Source organism: Humulus lupulus, chromosome 7 (assembly GCF_963169125.1).
Source record: "Humulus lupulus chromosome 7, drHumLupu1.1, whole genome shotgun sequence".
Lineage (NCBI taxonomy): Eukaryota > Viridiplantae > Streptophyta > Magnoliopsida > Rosales > Cannabaceae > Humulus > Humulus lupulus.
The window spans coordinates 139,523,136-139,545,037 of record NC_084799.1 but is presented as its reverse complement, the minus strand read 5'-3'; the positions used below and the strand labels follow the sequence as shown (position 1 = coordinate 139,545,037).

Genomic DNA, 21,902 nt, shown 5'->3' with positions numbered 1-21,902 from the left:
GAGCTTAAAGAAGAAAATAGAGTGGAAAAAGGCAGAGGTGTGAGCTTATTTGAGGGTAAAAGCCATCATTGAGTGCAAACACGAGTGTACTTGAGTGACCATTTTCTTTGAGTGAAACACGTGAGGGAGTGCAGTGAGGTCCTTTCTATAATTGTCTAACCTTATTGTTTTGCAGATTCTCCATCATGTCACAAAATCCAGAGAAAGATGCAAGCAATGATAATCTGCCACCTGAGGTTCCGAATCTACAAATACAAGCATTAATTGGGGAGATGCGAAGGATGATGAGGGCGGAGTGTGAGCAGATACATGAGAGGTTGGATAGGGTAGAAGAGGGGGCACAACGGAGACCAAGGAGGGGTAGGGTACACCAAAGGGAGGATGAGAATGAAGGGGATTTGGAAGGGGTAATTTCTGATGATGAGTTTGATAGGATATCGGCGGGTAACCATAGGAGGTATGGTGGGAATAGAGAAGATAGGAACCAGGTAGATAATTATTTGGGGAATATCAAAATGAGAATCCCAGCATTTCAGGGGAAGAGTGATCCTGAAGCATACCTTGAGTGGGAGAAGAAAATGGAGCTAGTTTTTGATTGTCACAACTACTCCGACATGAAGAAGGTAAAACTTGCTGCCATTGAGTTTACTGATTATGCTATTGTTTGGTGGGATCAGTTGTGCATCAACAGGAGGCGGAATGGAGATCGCCCTATTGACACATGGGAGGCCATGAAGAGGGTGATGAGGCGACGGTTTGTACCACCTCATTATTATCGAGATCTCTACCTTAAGTTGCAGGGTCTTCGTCAGGGCTACAAAAGTGTTGATGAGTATTACAAGGAGATGGAGATGGCTATGATTAGAGCCAATGTTGAAGAGGATCGGGAGGCAACCATGGAAAGGTTTTTGAATGGGTTGAACCGAGAGATTGCTGACCCAATCGAGCTACACCATTATGTGGAATTGGAGGATTTGGTTCATATGACAATCAAAGTTGAGAGGCAACTCAAGAAGGGTAGTTCAAGTTCGAGGTCAAGACCGAGCCCACACAATCCAAGTACAACACCTTGGAGGTCGAACTATCCAAAGAAATAAGACCAACCCACTTCATCATCTACACCAAAACCAGCCACCACAGCCACACCACCTCAAGGTAAAACAACTCCTACTAAGTCTCATTCTAGTGAGATAAGGTGTTTCAAATGTCAGGGGCGAGGACACATAGCTAGCCAGTGTCCAAACAAGAGAGTCATGGTGATTCGAGAAAGTGGAGAGATAGATTCTGAAGATGAAGATGATCTTGCTGACATGCCACCTTTGGAAGATGCTTCTGACAATGAGTATGGACCAGAATCTGGTGAGATGCTTGCACTAGTCACAAGGCGAGTCCTGAATTTGCAAGCAAAAGAAGAGGAAGAAGAGGTGCAGCGAGAGAACATCTTTCACACTCGTTGTCATGTGAGAGACAAGGTATGTAGTGTCATTATTGATGGAGGTAGTTGTACTAATGTTGCTAGTGCTTCCATGGTTGCCAAGCTGGGGCTTACAACGCTTAGGCATCCTTGTCCATACAAATTGCAATGGCTGAATGATAGTGGTGAAGTGAGGGTTACAAAACAGGTGCTAGTCTCATTTCGAATTGGCAAGTATGAAGATGAGGTGTTGTGTGATGTGGTTCCCATGCAAGCTGGACACCTCCTTCTAGGAAGGCCTTGGCAATTTGATCGGCGGGTACAGCATGACGGCTTCACCAACAAGTATTCATTCACATTCCGTCAACGAACAATCACTCTAGCGCCTTTGACACCAAAGCAAGTGTATGAAGATCAAGTGAGGTTGCAAAAAGTGAGTGACAAAAAGAAAATGAGTGAGCAAAAAGAGAGTGAAAAGATGAATGAGAGTGAGGAAAAAGAGAGACAAAGAGAGAAAAGTGTGGAATCAAGTGAGAGAAAACAAAATAATTTTTATGCAAAAAAAAGTGAGGTTAAGAGAGCTTTGTGTACAAAACAGCCCATGATTTTACTCATGTATAAGGAGGCTCTTTTAAATACTAACCAACTTGATTCTTCGCTGCCAAGTGTTGTTGTGTCTATTTTGCAGGAATTTGAGGATGTGTTTCCTGAGAAAGTACCACATGGGTTGCCACCTGTTCGAGGAATAGAACATCAAATTGATTTTGTTCCAGGTGCTTCCATCCCAAACCGACCAGCCTACAGAAGTAATCCTGATGAAACAAAGGAATTGCAAAGGCAAATTGAAGAATTGATGGAGAAAGGGCATGTGAGAGAAAGCATGAGCCCTTGTGCTGTTCCAGTGATTCTAGTTCCCAAGAAGGATGGAACATGGAGGATGTGTGTTGACTGTCGAGCCATCAACAATATAACGGTAAAAAATCGACATCCCATTCCTCGTTTAGATGACATGTTAGATGAATTGCATGGTTCTTGTGTGTTTTCCAAAATTGATCTTAAAAGTGGGTATCATCAGATACGTATGAAAGAAGGGGATGAGTGGAAAACTGCTTTTAAAACTAAACATGGATTGTATGAGTGGTTAGTCATGCCTTTTGGACTAACTAATGCACCTAGCACTTTCATGCGTTTAATGAATCATGTATTGCGTGCTTTCATTGGAAAATTTGTGGTTGTGTATTTTGATGATATTCTTATTTATAGTAAGAATTTGCATGACCATGTTTTGCATTTGCATTCTGTTTTGGATGTTCTTAGGAAACAGAGTTTATATGCTAACCTCAGTAAGTGTACTTTCTGCACCGATAAGCTTGTTTTCCTAGGCTTTGTTGTAAGTGCTACAGGTATTCAGGTGGATGAAGAAAAGATCAAAGCCATCCAAGAGTGGCCGACCCCTACAACTATAGGTAATGTTAGAAGTTTTCATGGACTTGCTAGCTTCTATAGGAGGTTTGTGAAAAATTTTAGCACCATCGCCGCACCACTTACAGAAGTTATCAAAAAGAATGTGATATTTAAATGGGGTGAAGCTCAAGAGGAGGCATTTCAGCTACTGAAATACCAGCTTACTCATGCTCCTTTACTTGCTTTGCCTAACTTTTCTAACACTTTTGAAGTTGAATGTGATGCTTCTGGAATAGGTATTGGCGCTGTTCTTATGCAGGATGGGAGACCGCTTGCATACTTTAGCGAAAAGCTAAGTGGGGCTGCCCTCAATTACCCCACCTATGACAAAGAATTGTATGCACTAGTGCGTGCTTTAGAAACATGGCAGCACTATTTGTGGCCAAAGGAGTTTGTGATTCGCACAGATCATGAATCCTTGAAACATTTGAAAGGCCAACACAAGCTCAACAAGAGACATGCAAGATGGGTTGAGTTCATTGAGACATTTCCTTATGTCATTCGCTATAAACAAGGTAAGGAGAATGTGGTTGCTGATGCCCTTTCTCGCAGGTATGCCCTAATCTCCACTCTTGATGCTAAATTACTTGGATTTGAACACATAAAGGAGCTGTATTCTGCTGACCATGATTTTGGGGAAATTTATGGTGTTTGTGAAAAATCTGCTGAAGGAAAATTTTATAGGCATGAGGGTTTCTTGTTTAGGGAGCATAGGTTGTGTGTACCTAATTGTTCTTTGAGAGATTTGCTAGTTAGAGAGTCCCACGGGGGAGGGTTGATGGGACATTTTGGATTTGCTAAGACCCTAGCTGTGTTGCAAGAGCACTTCTTTTGGCCCCACATGAAACGAGATGTTGAGCGAATTTGTGATAGGTGTGTCACTTGTAGGCAAGCTAAATCAAGAGTTCAGCCAAATGGCCTTTACACACCCCTACCTATCCCTAGTTCACCATGGGTTGACATTTCAATGGATTTTGTGTTGGGTTTACCTAGAAGTAAGCGTGGGAGGGATTCAATCTTTGTGGTTGTAGACAGATTTTCTAAGATGGCTCATTTTATTCCTTGTCATAAAACTGATGATGCCTCTAACGTTGCAGATTTGTTCTTTAGGGAGATTGTGAGATTACATGGTATGCCTAGAACAATTGTATCAGATAGGGATGCCAAGTTCTTAAGCTATTTTTGGAAAACATTGTGGGGAAAACTTGGGACAAAACTATTATTTTCTACTACTTGTCACCCTCAAACCGATGGTCAAACAGAAGTAGTTAATAGGACCCTATCCACCTTGTTGAGGGCTATCATAAGTAAAAATATTAAGACTTGGGAAGATTGTTTGCCACATGTTGAGTTTGCTTATAATCGTTCAATGCATTCTGCTACTAAATTTTCACCATTTGAAATTGTTTATGGTTTTAATCCTCTAACTCCTTTGGATTTATCACCTTTACCTGTTTCTGAGCATTTGAATTTAGATGGCGAGAAGAAGGCAGAATTTGTGAAGAAAATCCATGAGAGGGCGCGACTCAACATAGAGAGAAGGACTGAACAATACATTAAGCAAGCTAACAAGGGTCGTCATAAGCAGGTTTTTGAGCCCGGTGATTGGGTATGGTTACACATGAGGAAAGAGCGATTCCCAACACAAAGGCGTTCAAAATTGCTACCTCGAGGAGATGGTCCATTTCAAGTACTTGAAAGGATCAATGACAATGCCTACAGACTCGATTTACCAGGTGAGTATAATGTTAGTGCTACTTTTAATGTTTCTGATTTGAGTCCTTTTGATGCAGGTGACGATTTGAGGTCAAATCCTTTTAAAGAGGGGGGGAATGATGAGGACACCAAGACCCAAGTATCAAGTCAAGTTCCAGTTGGTCCAGTGACGAGGTCACGAGCCAAGAGATTCAAGGAAGAACTTAACAGCCTAGTCCACAAAGTCCTAAAACAAGAGGAGACCGTGGTCAACATTGAAGGAGAACAAAGACTTGTCTTACTCATCAAAGTTGACTGAGTTTAGGAGCTTAATGAGTCTTTTTATTTTTAATCACGTTTTTTAGTCTTTGTTTATTTTGTGATAAGTCAAACATTTTACTTGCGTGAGTCCAAGAGTCCTTTTTGTCTTTAATTTTCGGTTTTTATTAGGAAGACAAAGGGTTGTCTTTAAATTTCGGTTTTCATGAGGAAGACAAAAGGCTTGTCTTTAATTTCGGTTTTCATTAGGAAGACAAAGGGGCTGTCCTTGTTTTTTCGGTTTCATTAGAAAGACCAAGGGTCTTGTTTTCATGTAATTTTCGTCCTTATAAGGACTGCCAAAACAATGTGAAAAATCAGATTATGTTGAAAGAAATTGTGAGTTTATTTCTTCTTGAGTTCTTGAAGAAACTTTTGAACTTATCAAGGAGATTCCTTGTGGCGTTCATCCTGACTTATCAAACGGATTCCATCCCCGTTTGTGGCGTCTTCCTCATACCAAGGTTCGTGCTTGGCTAAGCATTGGGTCGCGGTTCCATTCCAATCTCGTGTGTTCTTGGTGGCTGTTCCATATTTGGTGTCGGGTTTCGTCACACTTGTTGGCGTGGTTCGTATCAGGTACTCCAGCGGTGTATTGAAACTAACCTTGTGCTTAATTGGGAAAAATGCCATTTTATGGTAAACCAAGGTATAGTTTTGGGTCATGTGATTTCAGTCAAGGGAATAGAGGTCGATAAGGCAAATATTTATTTAATTCGTTCTCTACCATCTCCAACTAGTGTGAAAGAAGTGAGATCATTCCTTGGGCATGTTGGGTTCTATCGGAGATTTATCAAGGATTTCTCTAAAATTTCCACACCACTATGCAACCTTCTCCAAAAAGACGTAAAGTTCAAGTTTAATGAAAAGTGTTTAGTGGCTTTCAACTTATTAAAAGAGTCTTTGACTACAGCTCCTATAATTCAGCCACCGAATTGGGAGCTACCATTTGAACTCATGTGTGATGCAAGTGACTATGCCGTGGGTGCTGTTCTTGGGTAGCGAGTTGACAAGCTTCCTCATGTTATATATTATGCTTCTTGCACTCTTAATGATGCTCAACTTAATTATTCCACCACTGAAAAAGAGCTATTGGCGGTCATTTTTGCCTTGGAAAAGTTTCGGTCATACTTGATTGGAACTAAAGTGATTGTTTATACTGACCATGCTGCTCTTCGCTATTTATTGGCAAAGAAAGAAGCCAAGCCTCGGCTGATCTGGTGGATTCTACTTCTTCAAGAGTTTGATTTGGAGATAAAAGATAAAAAGGGTTCTGAGAATAGGTGGCGGATCACTTGAGTCGTCTTATTCGGGATGAAGATAATTTGCCCATAGAAGAAAAATTTCTATATGAGCAACTCCTCGCCATGCAAGAAGTTATTCCTTGGTATGCCGACATTGTAAACTACCTTGTTTCAAAGGAGTTACCAAGTGATCTCACACAAGCACAACAGGACAAGATCAAGCATGATGCTCGCCACTACATATGGGATGAACCTTAACTTTGGAAGCATTGTACTGATCAAATCATTCGAAGGTGTGTACCTAAATCCGAATTTCTTTCCATCCTTGCTTTTTGTCATGCTTATGCTTGTGGTGGACACTTTGGACCTAAGAGGACAGCTCGTAAGATATTTGACAGTGGTTTCTATTGGCCCACAATTTTCAAAGATTCTTATGCTTATTGTTAGGCATGTGATCTTTGTCAACGAGTTGGTAACATAACGACCAAGGATCAAATGCCTCAAACTCCTATTTTAATTCTTGAGATCTTTGATGTTTGGGGTATGGATTTCACGGGACCGTTCCCATCCTCTTTCGGCTATGAATATATTCTTTTGGCAGTAGACTACGTGTCTAAATGGGTGGAAGCAATTGCAACTAGAACGGATAATTCAAAAACAGTAGTGGATTTCATTCGGTCCAACATTTTTGTGCGTTTTGGTACACCTAAGGCTATACTTAGTGATCGAGGCACTCATTTTTGTAACAAGAGTATAGAAGCATTGTTTCGACGCTATAGTGTAACTCACAAGGTGACAGTTGCTTATCATCCACAAGCCAACGGGCAAGCGGAGGTTTCTAATCGTGAAATTAAATTGATTCTTGAGAAAACTGTAAATCCAAACCGGAAAAGATTGGAGTACAAGGCTTGATGATGCCTTGTGGGCGTATCGTACAGCATATAAAACACCTATCGGTATGTCACCTTATCGGTTGGTGTATGGGAAGCCTTGCCATCTACCGGTGGAGCTAGAGCATAAGGCTTGGTGGGCTGTAAAGAAGTGTAACATGGACATGGTTGCTGTAGGACAACAAAGAAGGCTTCAATTGCATGAGCTAGAAGAAATACGCAATGAAGCATATGAGAGTTCGAGAATCTACAAGGAGAAAACCAAAGATTTTCATGACAAACATATTCTTCGGAAGAGTTTTGTGGAAGGTCAGAAAGTTCTCATGTATCACTCTCGCCTTAAACTCTTTCCTGGGAAGTTGAAGTCTCGCTGGTTAGGTTCGTTCATTGTTACCAAGGTTTTTCCTCATGGAGCGGTCGAAGTTGTAAGTCCAAGTATCGGAAAGTCATTCAAGGTGAATGGTCAGCGATTAAAGCCATATTATGAATCAATGGAGGAAGAACAAGCTGCGGTGATTCACCTCATTGACCCGGTAAATGTTGATGAATGAAGCATTTAGTCGAGCTAGTGACGATAAACTTAGCTACTTTGTAAATTAGTTTATTTTTATTATTATTTTCTTTATTTAAATTGAACATTATGTTTTTATTTTTGTTTTTGTTTTAATTTCTGTAATTCGAACCGTGAAAATCGTGAAAAAAAAATATATGAAAAAAATGAAAAAGTTTGAAAAAAAAAGGGAAAGGGACTTAGGCCGCGGTGCATTTTTCCTAGGCCGCGACCCTTTTATGAAAAAAAAAATGATGAAAGGCATTGGGGCAAGGTAGGCCGCGACTCACATTTCCTAGGCCGCGACCCTTTTACGAGAAAAAGGGGAAAAATTGCTTCAGAAGTTCGCAAGCCGCGGCACGCACTTTGCAAGCCGCGGCCTACGAACAGAATGTCAGACAAAAGCTTCGCAGGCCGCGGCTCGTCTTTGGTGTGCCGCGGCCCTTTTCTCCAAAAAATACTTTCAGGGCATGGTAGGCCGCGACACGTATTTCGTAGGCCGTGGCACACGAGGCTTTTCAGAGAAATTTTTTTTTGTAGGTCGCGACACGCACTTTGCAAGCCGCGGCCTACGAACGATTTCAGCACTTTATAATTTTAAAATTTCCATTTCATCATTTATCTAAACATCACCAAAAACCCTCATTCCTCTTTCTTCTTTTTCCCATCATTCTCATCACAAACCCCTATCAATTCCTCCATTTCCCCTTGTTTCGATTACTCCATAAACACACCCCCATCTTAATTCCCCCATATCTCCATAAACACATCTCCATCTTAATTCCCCCATATCTCCATAAACACACTAATCCAAAATTCCCCCACACTAATCCGAAATTCACACATTCCATTTTGTTCTTTACATTTCTTAAACATTTCATATATATAATCCAAGAAGATTTGCACTCACATTCATTAATTTCATCAAGTAAGTTTTTCTTGAAATCAAATATTTGTTTTGTTACTTGAGTAATTGAAGTGTGGTGTATTTAGGAAATATTTGTGTGGTAGTTTATTTTGGTAATCCATGTCCTTTGTATTACTTTGATTATAAGGCATGAAATGTGGACATTTTGATTTTTTGGGAAGTTTTGCTTCATGGTCTATAATTTGTTGGAGATGGTATTTTTATGCACTCTATGTGTTTGATAAAAAGTTTGTGAGGAATGGAGTATATGGTTGGTGTATGAATGTTTTTGGGGTGAGTTAGAAATTGTTATGTAGGAGTTGAGTGGATGCATTGTGTCACTTTGACCCCGGATTTGGGGGCATTTAAACTTTGGTATGGATTAATGTTGGCCATTGTGGTATTTTTCTCTTAATCTTTTAATGAATAACAATGGTGTTGTTGGGTTCTTGTTCTTTATTTTTCTAATTTTTGGACAGCCATGGCTCCAAAGACAAATAGGAATCAAGCTTCTTCATCGACACCAATTCCATATGATCCCCTAAAATTTGTGTCTATTGAGGCCTATGAGAGCTACTTGAATGCCATTGCTCATGATAAGGCATGGGTCCCTGAGCGAGGATTTGATCTTCATATGCATCATGATCAACCTTTCCTCATGCATCAAATTGAGTCTCGGGGTTGGGAAAAATTATGTGCTCATCCTGAACCGGACATTGGTCCTATTGTTCGTGAGTTTTATGCCAACGCTGTGGCTCATGAAAATTACAAGGTGAAAGTGTCCTTCAAAGCAGCTGCTATTAATAGCTATTATGAGCTACCTCACTTTCAACGTGATGAATATGGTGCGGTTAAAGATAATTTTGATCATCAAGCTATTATTGATGAAATTGCAATGCCGGGTGCTGTATGGAATTTATATAATAATGGGGCTCCTCGCTACATCAAAGCCGCGTATCTGGATAGCAATACAAAAGCTTGGCAGCGGTTCATGGGGGCAAAATTAATGCCGACAGCCCAACTTGGTCATGTGGATATTCATGAAGCAATTCTTCTTTATGCAATTCTCACTGACAAAACCATTAATGTGGGGCAAATTATTCATGCTTCCATCATCCGAAGTATGAGCCAAGTGACAAATGGATTTTATGTTCCCTCATTAATCACTGCGTTATGTAAGAAGGCAGGTGTTCCTTGGGATGAGTCTGAAGACAAGGTGCATCCATTGCGCATCATTGATCATAATACCCTTGATCGATTGAAGGGGAAAACCGCTGTTCAAGTTAATGATCAAGGCCAATCTTCTATTCCGGCCCCTGTTCCTCCTTTGAACGATAGTAGAAGAACCACCCAACAATGCTTGCAAGCTTTGGAGCAAGAGGTTTATTATGGCCGACTTGATATTCGGGCGAATACTCAGCATATCCTGGATCACAATCAGAGGTTTGTGAAATATGCAAGCTATCAGGATATTTGTTATAGGATGGATCAGGCTCGTTTGAATGTGGATATGTCTACATATCCACCTTCTCCTACTTGGTTGCAGCCATACCCACCACCGGTTCCCATGCCCATGGTGCCATATCAGGCCCTTGATGATGAGGATGTTGCTGGCGCGACAGATATGGATATTCCTGAGGAATAATGTGTTATGAGGGAGTTTTTTCTTTCTTATATTTTAATTTTTTTTTTTTCTATTTTCCTAAGTCCATTGAGGACAATGTACTGTTTAAGTGTGGGGGGGAAAGAAATTTTATGTTTTTTTCTGTTATGTCTTTGTTAGTTTTCGTTTTATTTAGTGTCTGTTAGTGTTCAGTTATGTTGGTCTTGTTGAAAGCATTGGTCGATGATGAAACTTTGAATTATGCTTAAAGTGATGTCAGACAATGAGGAATTTTGTATGATTTGTGTGCTTGACTCTTATGTGAATTGCTATTTTGATTTATGTTGTTTTTCACTCTATGCACGATTGAATTCACCACTTAAATGTGTTGAAAAAAATTTATGCTTGTTGAATTTTTTTTTTGAAGTCCCAACCACTTTAGAAATCATTAATCAATTGTTTAAGGCGAAATCATAAGTACACATGATTAGGAAGATGATTAAGGCAGTTCTTTAGATCGTTTGAGCCGTTCAAGCCAACCTATTATATGATAATCCTTAGTTTCCCATGTTTGAGCCATGATGACTATTTCTTTTCTTCTATGAACCGAAATTTTTGACCTTATACTTCCTTGAAAAATATTTCTTTTTTTAACCCATTACACCATGGTTATTTATATATGATTTGATCTTGTGGGATGGTTTGTTAAAAAAAAAGGGGGGGGGGGGGGGGGATACTTATGGGTTATTTGTTTGGTTGTAATTTGTGTATGATCTCTATTTCTCTCCTTGGAATATTATGAAAAAAAAACAAAAGAAAAAAATGATTTGCAATGAAAGAAAATGCATATATGCAAATTTTTCAAAAGTATAAGTGTGGGGGAAATAGTGAGATCATTATGGAAAGAAGAAAAAAAATAGGCACTTCTTGATTTGTATGGGAAAATTTGGGGCAAGTTCAAAGAATGAAGTTGATGTATGCTATGGTGTGATTTGAGCTTAAATGTATCTTTCTCAAGTACCCTTAACCTTAGCCTTACATTACAAGCCTATAAAGACCTTTAGATTTTTGATCATTGTGTGTTTATATTAGTGGATAATGATTGGTTAATATCTATGGAGTGGATGCTTTTCATTGAAAAACATTTTGGTATATAGGGACTGATTTAAAAGAAAATGATTTGGAAAGTATGGAATAAATTTGATGCATTTGAGTTGGTGTTGTGATTAAGTGCTTAGTAAATTATTTTTGAAAATCAAATGGTAAATTACATATGGAGTTGAAATTCTAATGAGTATGAAAATCTGAATTGTTTTGGCATTACTTATTTGTGTGATTCTCAGAGACATTCAAGCTTTTGACAAGACCTTTGTTTAGTGAGTCTGGATTAGTTTGTTTTATTTTTAGTTTTGTTATTTTAGTGTTTTGCTAAGGGACTAGCAATATTCAAGTGTGGGGGAATTTGATAAGGTCATTTTTGTATTAATATTTGTTAAGTTTTTCTATGCTTGGATGGTGTTATGATAGCATTTTTAATAGTTTTCATTAAGTTTCGTGATTCTACAACATATTTTCTACGTTGCGTTTTATGATGATAAATCTGACATTTTGATGGCAAGTGTAGTTAAAATAAAGTTTTAGGAGTATTCAAAGCTTTCGGGATTGAAATGTGGAAGTGGTGGCAACGTGGAAACTATCTAAGATCAAGGAATGAAGAAATTGGAGGTAGGACGCGGCTCATAAAACTCAGGCTGCGACACTTTAAAAGGAATTGTAGTTTCAGAATTTTTTCTTACAGACAGGCCGCTGAGCATAAAACTCAGGCCGCTGCCTAGGGTGCCAGGCCGCTGCCTGAGGGACAGATTTAGGCACAGATTTTGTTTTAGGCCGCGGCTCGCATTTTTCAGGCCGCGGCTTGCGACGTCGTTTTCAGATTTTTTATTACTTTTTAATTAGAATTTAATTGAGACTATAGAGGATGATTATGGTTAATTTGAGAGAGATCTTTATCACGATTTAGGAGAGAAAATGACTGAGAAAGGGCTGAAGAGAAGACTACAAGACTACATTACTTTTGTTCATCAATCTAGTTTCTTTTCTTCCCTTAATCTCTTTAATTTTATTTATAATTATGTTTGTGATTATGATTACAATTATGGAGTAGGTTCTTTTTAGGTTAAGGGTTAATTCAAAACCGAAGACATGAATTCTTGATTATTGATAATGAATATTGTTCTTTAATTTCTCTCAATATTAGATTGTTTCTATTTTTCCAATTGAATGTTATGAATCTTGTAATTTCTTGTTAGGTGGCCAACTAATTAAGGTTTTACATTGTTCAATTGTCATCTTAGAATTACTACGCACGTAATAGTTTAGGATTCTAAATGTACGTGATAAATTACAATTGATAGTTATGTCAAAAAAATTGTTGATTGTGATGAAAAATAGAACCTAGGTTAAATGAATTATATGCTTCATTAATTTATTGCCTAGATTAACTTGTTTCCATAGGACTTAATGCTTTATCTAAGTTAAATAGATTGTATGCTTCATAGATTTATTGCTTAGATAAAAGAGTTAATTATTGAGCGCTTCGCCTTGATTACTTATAATAGGGAGACTGGGATAATTGACTGCTTCAGCGTTATCTGCGGGGTTAATAGTTTAATTGAGAAATTGGAATAATATTTATTATTAGTGATTAGGAATGATTGTCAAGGGTGGAGATTAACCTTTAACTGTTTCTTAATATCGTAATATCAATCTTTAATTGCTTTCTAGTTTATGCTATTTAATTTTGAGTTAAAAATCAAAATCCCCTTTTATGTTTTAGTGTTAATTCTTGAATAATAAAGTGAACGATAGTCGTCGTGGGTTCGACCTGTGCTTGCTATTATACTGAAATAATTGGAAGTATTGAAAGAAAAATCATTGTTAAATTTGTGTGGTATACGACAGCCATCAAATTTTTGGCGCCGTTGCCGGGGACTATTGTTATTCTCTTTATTATTCAAATTTATTTATTTGTTTGTGACTAATTAGTTTTTACTGTGGAATTATCAGGTGTATATGTCTGGTGAAGACGATACTCAAGAAAGGTTATCTCGGCTTAAACAATATCTTGAGTCATCGTCAGCTTCTCGTTCTTCAAGGATTATTACCGATAATTCGCTCTTTCCACGTCTTGCTCCACAAGTCAACCCTGTTAAAGTGCCATTACCGTTTGACAACGAATCTGATATTGGCGATTCAGTTTGATCCTATAGAACAATGGCCCAACAAAGGACATTGAAAGAGTTGGCAGTGCCAAATCTTGACCAACAACCACTTTGCATCCAGTATCCACCGTTGGATGTAAACTTTGAGCTAAAATCGGGCCTCATCCATTTATTGCCTTCTTTCCATGGGCTGCCTGGTGAGGATCCGAATAAACATTTGAAGGAGTTTCATATTGTCTGTTCTAGTATGAAACCCGCTGCAGTGACTGAGGAACAAATTAAGCTGCGAGCTTTTCCTTTCTCCCTAAAGGATGCAGCTAAAGAGTGGTTGTACTATCTTCCACCTGGTACTGTTGAAACTTGGAATGGTATGAAAACTATGTTCCTAGAACGATACTTTCCAGCATCTAAAGTTGGAAGCATCAGGAAAGAGATCTGTGGTATAAGGCAGTATACAGGAGAGTCTTTGTATGAATATTGGGAGAGATTTAAGAGGTTTTGTGCTAGTTGCCCTCATCATCAGATTAGTGAACAACTCCTCATTCAATACTTTAATGAAGGATTACAATCACTGGATAGGAGTATGATTGATGCAGTCAGTGGGGGCGCACTAGTTGATAAGACTCCTGCTGCAGCCAGGACCTTGATTTCTAATATGGCTGCTAACTCACAACAGTTTGGCATTCGTCAAGATCCTATTCCACCACCCAAATTAGCTAATGAAGTGAGCAACTCTAATGCTAATCAGCTGGGTCAACAATTGGCTCAATTAACTGAAGTGGTCCAATAACTAGCTTTGGGCTAACAGGTGCGGCCATGTGGAATCTGTCAAGTTGTGGGGCACCCTACTGATACGTGCCCTACTCTAGTGGAGGGAGAAACTGAGGGTGTTAACGCTGTAGGAAATTTCCCTGGTCAATTACGTCAGATGTATTATGAACCATTTTCACAAACTTATAATCCTGGCTGGCGTGATCACCCAAATCTTCGTTATGGGAATCAACAACAAATTGCTCCACAACCAACATCAGCAAGACCACCTGGTTTCACTTTGCAACAACGGTCTCAAAATAATTATGTACCTAGACCATCACAACCACCGCAAGCTGCTCCAACACCAAGTGCCAAACCCTCTACTGAGGATTTAATTAATGCACTTGCTACAAATACTCTTCAATTTTAGCAAACCACCCAAGCTTCCATCAAAAGTTTGGAGAATCAGGTGGGACAATTAGCAGCATCATATAACCGGTTGGAAGCTCATCTGTCAAATAAATTGCCTTCACAACCTGAGATGAATCCCAAGGAGAATGCTAGTGCAGTAACTTTGCGAAGTGGGACGCAATATGATCCACCTAGTCCTCCAATGCCCAGTAAATTGTCATCCAAGCCACAAGTTGATTGCTCAGTTAATGAAGATGTTCCTCCAGAACCAACCACCCCTACACAATTAAGCCCTAAGCCTACTTTTGTCATTCCACCTCCATTCCCAAGCAGACTAAAGAAGACTAAAAAAGAAGAGGTTGACAAGGAAATTCTTGATACCTTCCGAAAGGTAGAAGTGAATATTCCTCTTCTTGACGCTATTAAACAAGTGCCGCGCTATGCCAAGTTTTTGAAAGAGTTGTGCACTAATAAGCGTAAGTTGAGGGGTAATGAAAAATTTAGTGTGGGGGAGAATGTTTCCGCAGTTCTTCAAAAGAAGCTTCCACCAAAGTGTAAGGATCCTAGTACTTTTACTATCCCTTGCACTATTGGTAATAAAAGAATTGAGCGTTGTATGTTGGATTTGGGAGCCTCTATCAATGTCATGCCATTCTCCATTTATGCTTCATTGAATCTCGGTCCACTTCAAGAAACAGGGATGATTATTCAACTTGATGATAGGTCGAATGCTTATCCCAGGGGTGTAATAGAAGACGTTTTAGTTCAAGTAAATGAATTGGTGTTTCTGGCTGATTTTTATGCTCTTGATATGGAAGATGAATCTATTCCATGCTCCACTCCAATTTTGTTGGGGAGATCATTCATGAAAACTGTGAGAACTAAGATTGATGTGCATGATGGTAGTTATGTGCTTCTAATCTTTTTCATAAAATTATTAAGATCATGATGAAGCAACTTGTAACTAGATAATATTTATGTTGTATGTTGATTTCCCTTGTAATGCAACAAAGTTTATGGATTTTTCTTCTTCATATATGTCTTTCATCTTTAATATCTCATATTTTGGATTGTTAGATAATATTGCACTTTGTTCTTCATTTTGCAAAACATAATATTCTTTGTGTAAGATGTGTCATTAAATTGTACACATCCAATGCTTAGAACAAAAATATTATGTTTTGCCTTATAAATAATGTTATTTGTTTTTTTGTTGTTTCATTAGGTTGATTCACATTAAATACTTTGAAATTATACTTTTTTGAAAAGTGAAGAAAAATCCTATCTTTTTAGAAATAATTTGTTCTTAAAAGTATAAATCTATTTGGAAAATGATAGTTTGACTTATTTTAACTGCCACTAAAACTTGAGAATCAATATACTAATAAGTATTATTAAACTTACATTTTATGGATTCTAGTATCTTAATCATCTTTCCTTTTAACACTTATTTTCAAATCATTATTGATTTAATTTTATTCTCTTAAATAGCTTTATTTATGTTCATGACATTAAATCTCATCATTCTTTGGAGCTAGGTTAGAATGTATTAATTTTGGTTTAAAATAGTTTTCTTTTTTATTTTAGACAACTCCTTTGTGTTCGACATCCTTGCTTACACGATCACTATTCTATATGAACGATTCGTGCGCTTGCGATTTACATATTTAAAACATACCCATTTTGGGCCCATCAATATACTAGGTGCAAACAACATACAATGCACGTTTGCTTAGTTTTATTTTAAATAAACTATTAATTATTTTTATTAAATTTTTATGATTGTCATATAAATTTTAAATAACTAAACAATATTATTGTTGACCCACTATTTGGCCAACGACACCGAGTCAATAAAACGATATAAAGTGAGAACTGAACGTGAAAATAAATAACGACACCAGGAGTTTTATAATGGTTTAGCCCCAGATTGGTAAAAACCTACATCACCTTTAGTACCTTTATTTATGTAGAATTCTCAAAACCCCCAATCAGATTAATTGGATCAACTAAGTTTCGTGAGTTCAAGAGAGTATAAAAATACGTGTATAAAAGCACTTTGCACTATGAATTCTCCCAAAGTTAAAGAATTAAAGCATAAGAAATAATGATTCACTAAGTCCTCTATTTATAGGCTTAGGAGTGTACATAAATGGGTTGTGGGTCTTACATGATTTACGTAATAAATGATAAGAAAATAATATAAATTTAATGAATATTACTTAAAATATCTTGTCTTAACTAGTTCTGAGCATTCTTTGCTTACCATCCGAACAGCTCTAGTCTTGCCCACCGATCAGCCTGATTAGTTTCTGCCTCACTATGCCTGTAGATCCAATTAGTAAGAGAAAAAGAATGCTCCTGTCTGGTCGAGGTTCGACCAGGTATTCATTAACTACATTGCCGTGTGACTGCCACGTGTCATATTCTTGTGCCACATCATCATGTTAATTTTTAAGGAAGCATTTTCCCTCCAAGTTTATTATGATGCGACCAGCATCAAATAAACTTAACCGATCATCAATATCTAACATGTCACTTCAATTGCACTTTTCTTTCCTTGAAAAAGTAAATAATCATGATTTTACGGTTTTTAAGAGAAAAACTGATGGCTTCACACTTCTCAGTGCTTCCAAAATCACCTTTTTGATCATGGCTTTCCACCTACCCTAATCGAGTATATATAGCCTTTCTTTTCCCCTTTTCATTTTTCACCCTTGCCTTCTCTCTCTTCAAGAACACTTTAACTTTCAAAGAAAAAATCAGTAGGTTTATGATCAATCCGAGACTTTCCAAGTAATTTTCAAGCGATATCTTTGTCAATCTTCAATCTAAGTAAGTTCTTACACTACTTTTCTCAGTTTTTTTAACAATTTCTTCACCTGATTGCCATGATTTTTGAATTTATAAGCTCTGTGGAAAACCCGAATGGTGTTCGTGAAGACTTTGATTTTTTTATGATTTTAGTGTGTAATTCTGGGGTTAAAGGCATTTCAGGTAGTGTGTAGGTGTGTAGAGACATTAAGTAGGTTTAAATATGTAGCGTAAACAGTTTTAGGTCCAAAATCAAAGTAAAAATCTGATTTTGATCTGTACCTTCGCGCTCGCATATTAAAATTTGTTTGCTGTTAAATGATGCTGGTTAGATAAATACCAGATTTAATCCACGAGCAGTATTTATTTTCTTCTTAGTTTAATTTATTCTATTGGTCGTTAATTCTCACTTCCCCTTCTTCTTCTCAGATATTCATGCACACTTACTGTTATATTATTTTATAATATACTGTAAAATTATATTATATTATAATATAATGTTTTAGATTAAATAAATGTGACAAAGTGTGTCACATATTGTAACATATAATAGAGAGTTACAATATTTAGATATATGAGACATATCCAAATAATGTAACATATTTGGTGTTACAAATTTGTAACCTCCAGATATTACCCTTTATTGTGTAAATTGTTGTTACACAATATTGAGATGAATTTCATAAAGCCATATGTGATATGGCTGTTAGAGATATGATTTAAACCCCAATAATGTGTTTTAGGAGTTACAAAATCATTTGGGAGGGTTTGGAACCGTTTGGAAAAATAGCACAATTTTTTGTGCTGAAATTGGTCAGTGGCCGCGGCCTGTGGGACAGAGACCAGTGGCCGCGGCCACCATTGTCTCTGGCCGCGGCCACAGGCCAAAAAACTGACCAATTTTTCAGTTTTTTCAATATTTGTTGAACGGCTCAAAAAACCCAAATAACTCCCACATCTCTTTTTTAATTCCATATTAATCCAATTAAACATTGGTAACAGCCATGGGGGTTGGTGGAATTTGAAATTCAAAGGGTGTCTCTAAACTCTATAAATAGGAGCCTATAGCTCACTTGTAAGACACAACTTTTCTATCCACTAGAGCACTTGGCTAGAAACACCTTGAGGCTTGATAATTCCAGAAAGCTTTTCCAATATCTGAGAGAGATCCCTTAGTGCTTGAGTTAGGGGGAAATAAGCTTTTGGACAAAGGTTTTAAACCTTGTTCAAGTTGGTGATCCCCAATCCTCTTCACTTAGGTTGTGTAAGTGAGAGTTTGCTTATGTTTCTGTTCTTCTTTCTATTGCATTGTTTTCTTCTTATTCTCTTGTTCCTATTACTTGTATTTCTTGTTCAAATGTTGTAATCTTCTTTTCTTTATTTCAAACATTTTAGTTTACTAGTAACATTTTGCTTTGAGTTGTATTTCCACCATTCTCTTCTTCATCATCATCTTCTTCCTTTTCTTTGTTTATTTGTAATTTTCAGTTATAGAGTTTAATCTTATTCAATCAATCATTATTTATTTGTAATATATTGCATAGAGTTGTAATATTATAATCATTTCCATTGAGGCAAAACAATATTTTCCTAACATTCAAAAGCTTAACCCCATTGTTTGTTTCAATGGAAGGTGAGACTATCAAAATCATGAACCAATACCTAGTAGGGTGGAATAGGTTTCATGGATTCAATTGAACTTGGTGGTAAGACAAGGTAAGGGTAAATTTTATATAATAGTGATGAAATTTTATTTCATGTATTAGCATGTTTTCCAAATGTTGATATATGAATAAATTTTGTGTAAATGTTAACATGTTAATATAATATGAGATACATTGTAACATAGGTTGCACATCTATTTGTGAAAGTTAAATCCTTAGAAGTTAACTTTTGAGAAGCTCTACATAATCTAGTGATTGTTAATCTTATGTGTATGCTAAAAGTGAGATAGTAGTACATACATTTGACATGAAAATTATGTTTTGAGAATTTATAAAGCATGATAATTAGGTTGTCTTTTGACATGCCTATATATTGATTTTGTGAATCAATAGATATGTGAAATATTGTATGATATTTGTGATATACTTACAATATAATTATGAGATTCGAAATTCATGCTAATATGATGGATATATGTTGACAAATTATGTGAAATTTCTTTGAGACATAATTATGTTAATATATAAAAGTATATTGATATATACATGAGAATTATCATGATTTTTATGGTGTGCCATATAATATGATTATTAAGGTGATAATAATATAAATATGTTTTATCCTATATTATTGCAATGTGATGAGTTACCATTTATTTGGTAAATAAAGAGAATTATTTGAGAAATTAAAATTTCTCATTTAAGTGTTGACCATCTCAACTTATGAGATAAGAAAAGATGAACCTAAAAAGGTTACATCTTTTGATAAGTATCTTGCTATTGCAAGAAAAATTGATCAAGGTGGATCCAAATTATGGGATGACATATTGACCTATAGGCTTGGAGTCTAAAGTGTGGTCAAAAGAGATTATATTTGAGAATTATTTAGTGACAATAATTCTCAAATATTCAATGTCTCAATGAGGTGACATTACAAAATTGGAGAAGCAATTTTGAATCTTTATACCAATAATGAATAAGGTTGAAGAGAATTTTATTCATTCTTGTTAAAGATGGTGATATGTTTTAAATTAATCTCAATGAGGAGATAATGTTAAACCAAAGCATTAGAAATCAAAGTGTTTAAATAAATCATTGAGGGTTTATTTTCTTTGATTTAAGTGTTTAAAATTGACATCTTCAAATTGATTTTGACGAGAAAATCAATGGATGTCAAAATGATGTTTTCAAAATAATCTCAAAGAGACTCTTAGAAAACGCACAAAAGTTGGTCAAGTGACTTTGAGATTATTTAGTCAACTAAATAAAAAGATTAAGGTGCTAAGAAGTGATAGAGGAGGAGAGTAATTCTCTAATGAATTCAATACATTTTGTGAAGAAAATTGTATAATTCATGAGTGCACTGCACCTTATACACCACAACACAATGGTGTTGCCAAAAGGAAAAATAGGACTTATCTAGAGATGATAAATTCTATGTTGGTGTTTTCTAAGTTGAACTTCAACTTATGGGGTGAAGCGCTTTTAACCGCTTGTCACATTCTTAATCGAATACCGATGAAGAAAAATGAGATATCTCCATATGAGTTATGGAAAGGAAGAAAACCCAACATAGGGTACTTCAAAGTGTGGGGGTGTCTTGCATATTGCAAGAAAAACGAACCTAATAGAACAAAGTTAGGTTCAAGAGCCATAAAGTGTGCTTTTGTTGGTTATGCCAACAATAGTAAAGCTTATAGGCTATTAGACTTAGAGTCTAATATTGTGATTGAATCTAGAGAAGTTGAATTCTTTGAGAATATGTTATGTGACAACAATTCTCAAGCTTCAACATCTCTAAAGAAGAATTTGTTATATGAGAACAATTCTCAAGCTTCTACATCCAAAGTTGATTCTCAAGAGGAGAATTCTCAAAAGGATGTAAAGCAACCCTTTGAACCTAGAAGAAGTCAAAGGCTTAAAAGTCATAAAAGTCTAGTAGTGGATGAGATAGATTCTCAACGAATTTCATTCTACATGGTAGAAGAAAATAGAGAGGAAGTCATTAGGAAAATTCCTATTGTACTTCTCGTTGAGGATGATCCTAAGACTTATAGAGAAGCTATGCAATCGAGAGATAGTGCATTTTGGAAAGAAGCCATCAATGATGAGATGGATTCCATTCTTTCCAATAACACTTGGGAATTGGTAGACCTCCCATTGGGGTCTAAGCCAATTGGGTGTAAGTGGGTATTTAGGAGAAAATACCACACTGTCGACACTATCAAAACCTTTAAAGCTAGATTAGTAGCTAAAGGGTTTAGGCAAAAAGAGGGTATCGATTATTTCGATACCTATGCGCCAGTTGCAAGAACAACTTCTATAAGAATTTTGTTCGCTCTAGCTTCTATACACAACTTGTATGTTCATCAAATGGATGTCAAAACGACATTCCTTAATGGTGACCTCAATGAGGAGGTCTATATGGAACAACCCGAAGGGTTTGTCCTACCAAAATATGAACATAAAGTGTGTAGACTTGTAAAATCCTTATATGGATTGAAACAAGCTCCTAAGCAATGGCATGAGAAATTTGATCAAGCCATCATGTCTAATGGGTTTAGACATAATAATGGAGACAAGTGTTTGTATTCCAAAACTTGTAAGGGATATGTGATCATTATTTGCTTATATGTGGATGACATGCTTATTCTAAGTAATAGCAGGAAAGGGATAGATGAAACGAAGATGTTTCTATCATCAACCTTCAAGATGAAAGTTTTTGGAGAAGTTGATACCATACTCGGTATCAAAGTAAAGAAACATAGTGGGGGTTTTGCGTTAGGGCAAGCCCACTATGTTGAGAAAGTATTGAACAAATTTAACCATCTCAAGGTTAAAGATGCCAATACTCCATTCGATCATAGTGTAAAACTAGAGAAGAATGAAGGAGGAGCGGTGGCTCTATTGGAGTACGCTAGTGCTATAGGGAGTCTAATGTACGCTGCCCAGTG

The 21,902-nt window shown here is 36.8% G+C and overlaps 2 protein-coding genes and 1 non-coding gene across 3 annotated transcripts in view; 2 read left to right on the top strand and 1 right to left on the bottom strand.

The window, feature by feature from the left end:
* Positions 1-7,093: 7,093 nt before the first annotated feature.
* Positions 7,094-7,576, top strand: LOC133792232 (uncharacterized). The gene has a single exon (XM_062230142.1). It carries the CDS (start codon positions 7,094-7,096, stop codon positions 7,574-7,576), a length of 483 nt encoding a protein of 160 aa, XP_062086126.1.
* Positions 7,577-13,358: 5,782 nt separating this feature from the next.
* LOC133792231 (uncharacterized) overlaps positions 13,359-21,902 on the top strand; it is a 34,655-nt gene continuing 26,111 nt past the window's right edge. Inside the window, exons 1-3 of the mRNA XM_062230141.1 lie at positions 13,359-14,030; positions 14,115-14,384; positions 14,490-14,828. Coding sequence (XP_062086125.1) covers positions 13,359-14,030; positions 14,115-14,384; positions 14,490-14,828 — 1,281 coding nt within the window. The remainder of the gene's footprint in view (positions 14,031-14,114; positions 14,385-14,489; positions 14,829-21,902) is intronic.
* Positions 13,725-13,831, bottom strand: LOC133793128 (small nucleolar RNA R71). Its single transcript, XR_009874588.1, has one exon. It is a non-coding gene; the product is annotated as a small nucleolar RNA R71 (small nucleolar RNA).

What these genes read in the sequence shown, in the direction of transcription:
- LOC133792232 (XM_062230142.1), top strand. Translation starts at nt 7,094, where the DNA reads ATGTCACCTTATCGGTTGGTGTATGGGAAGCCTTGCCATCTACCGGTG.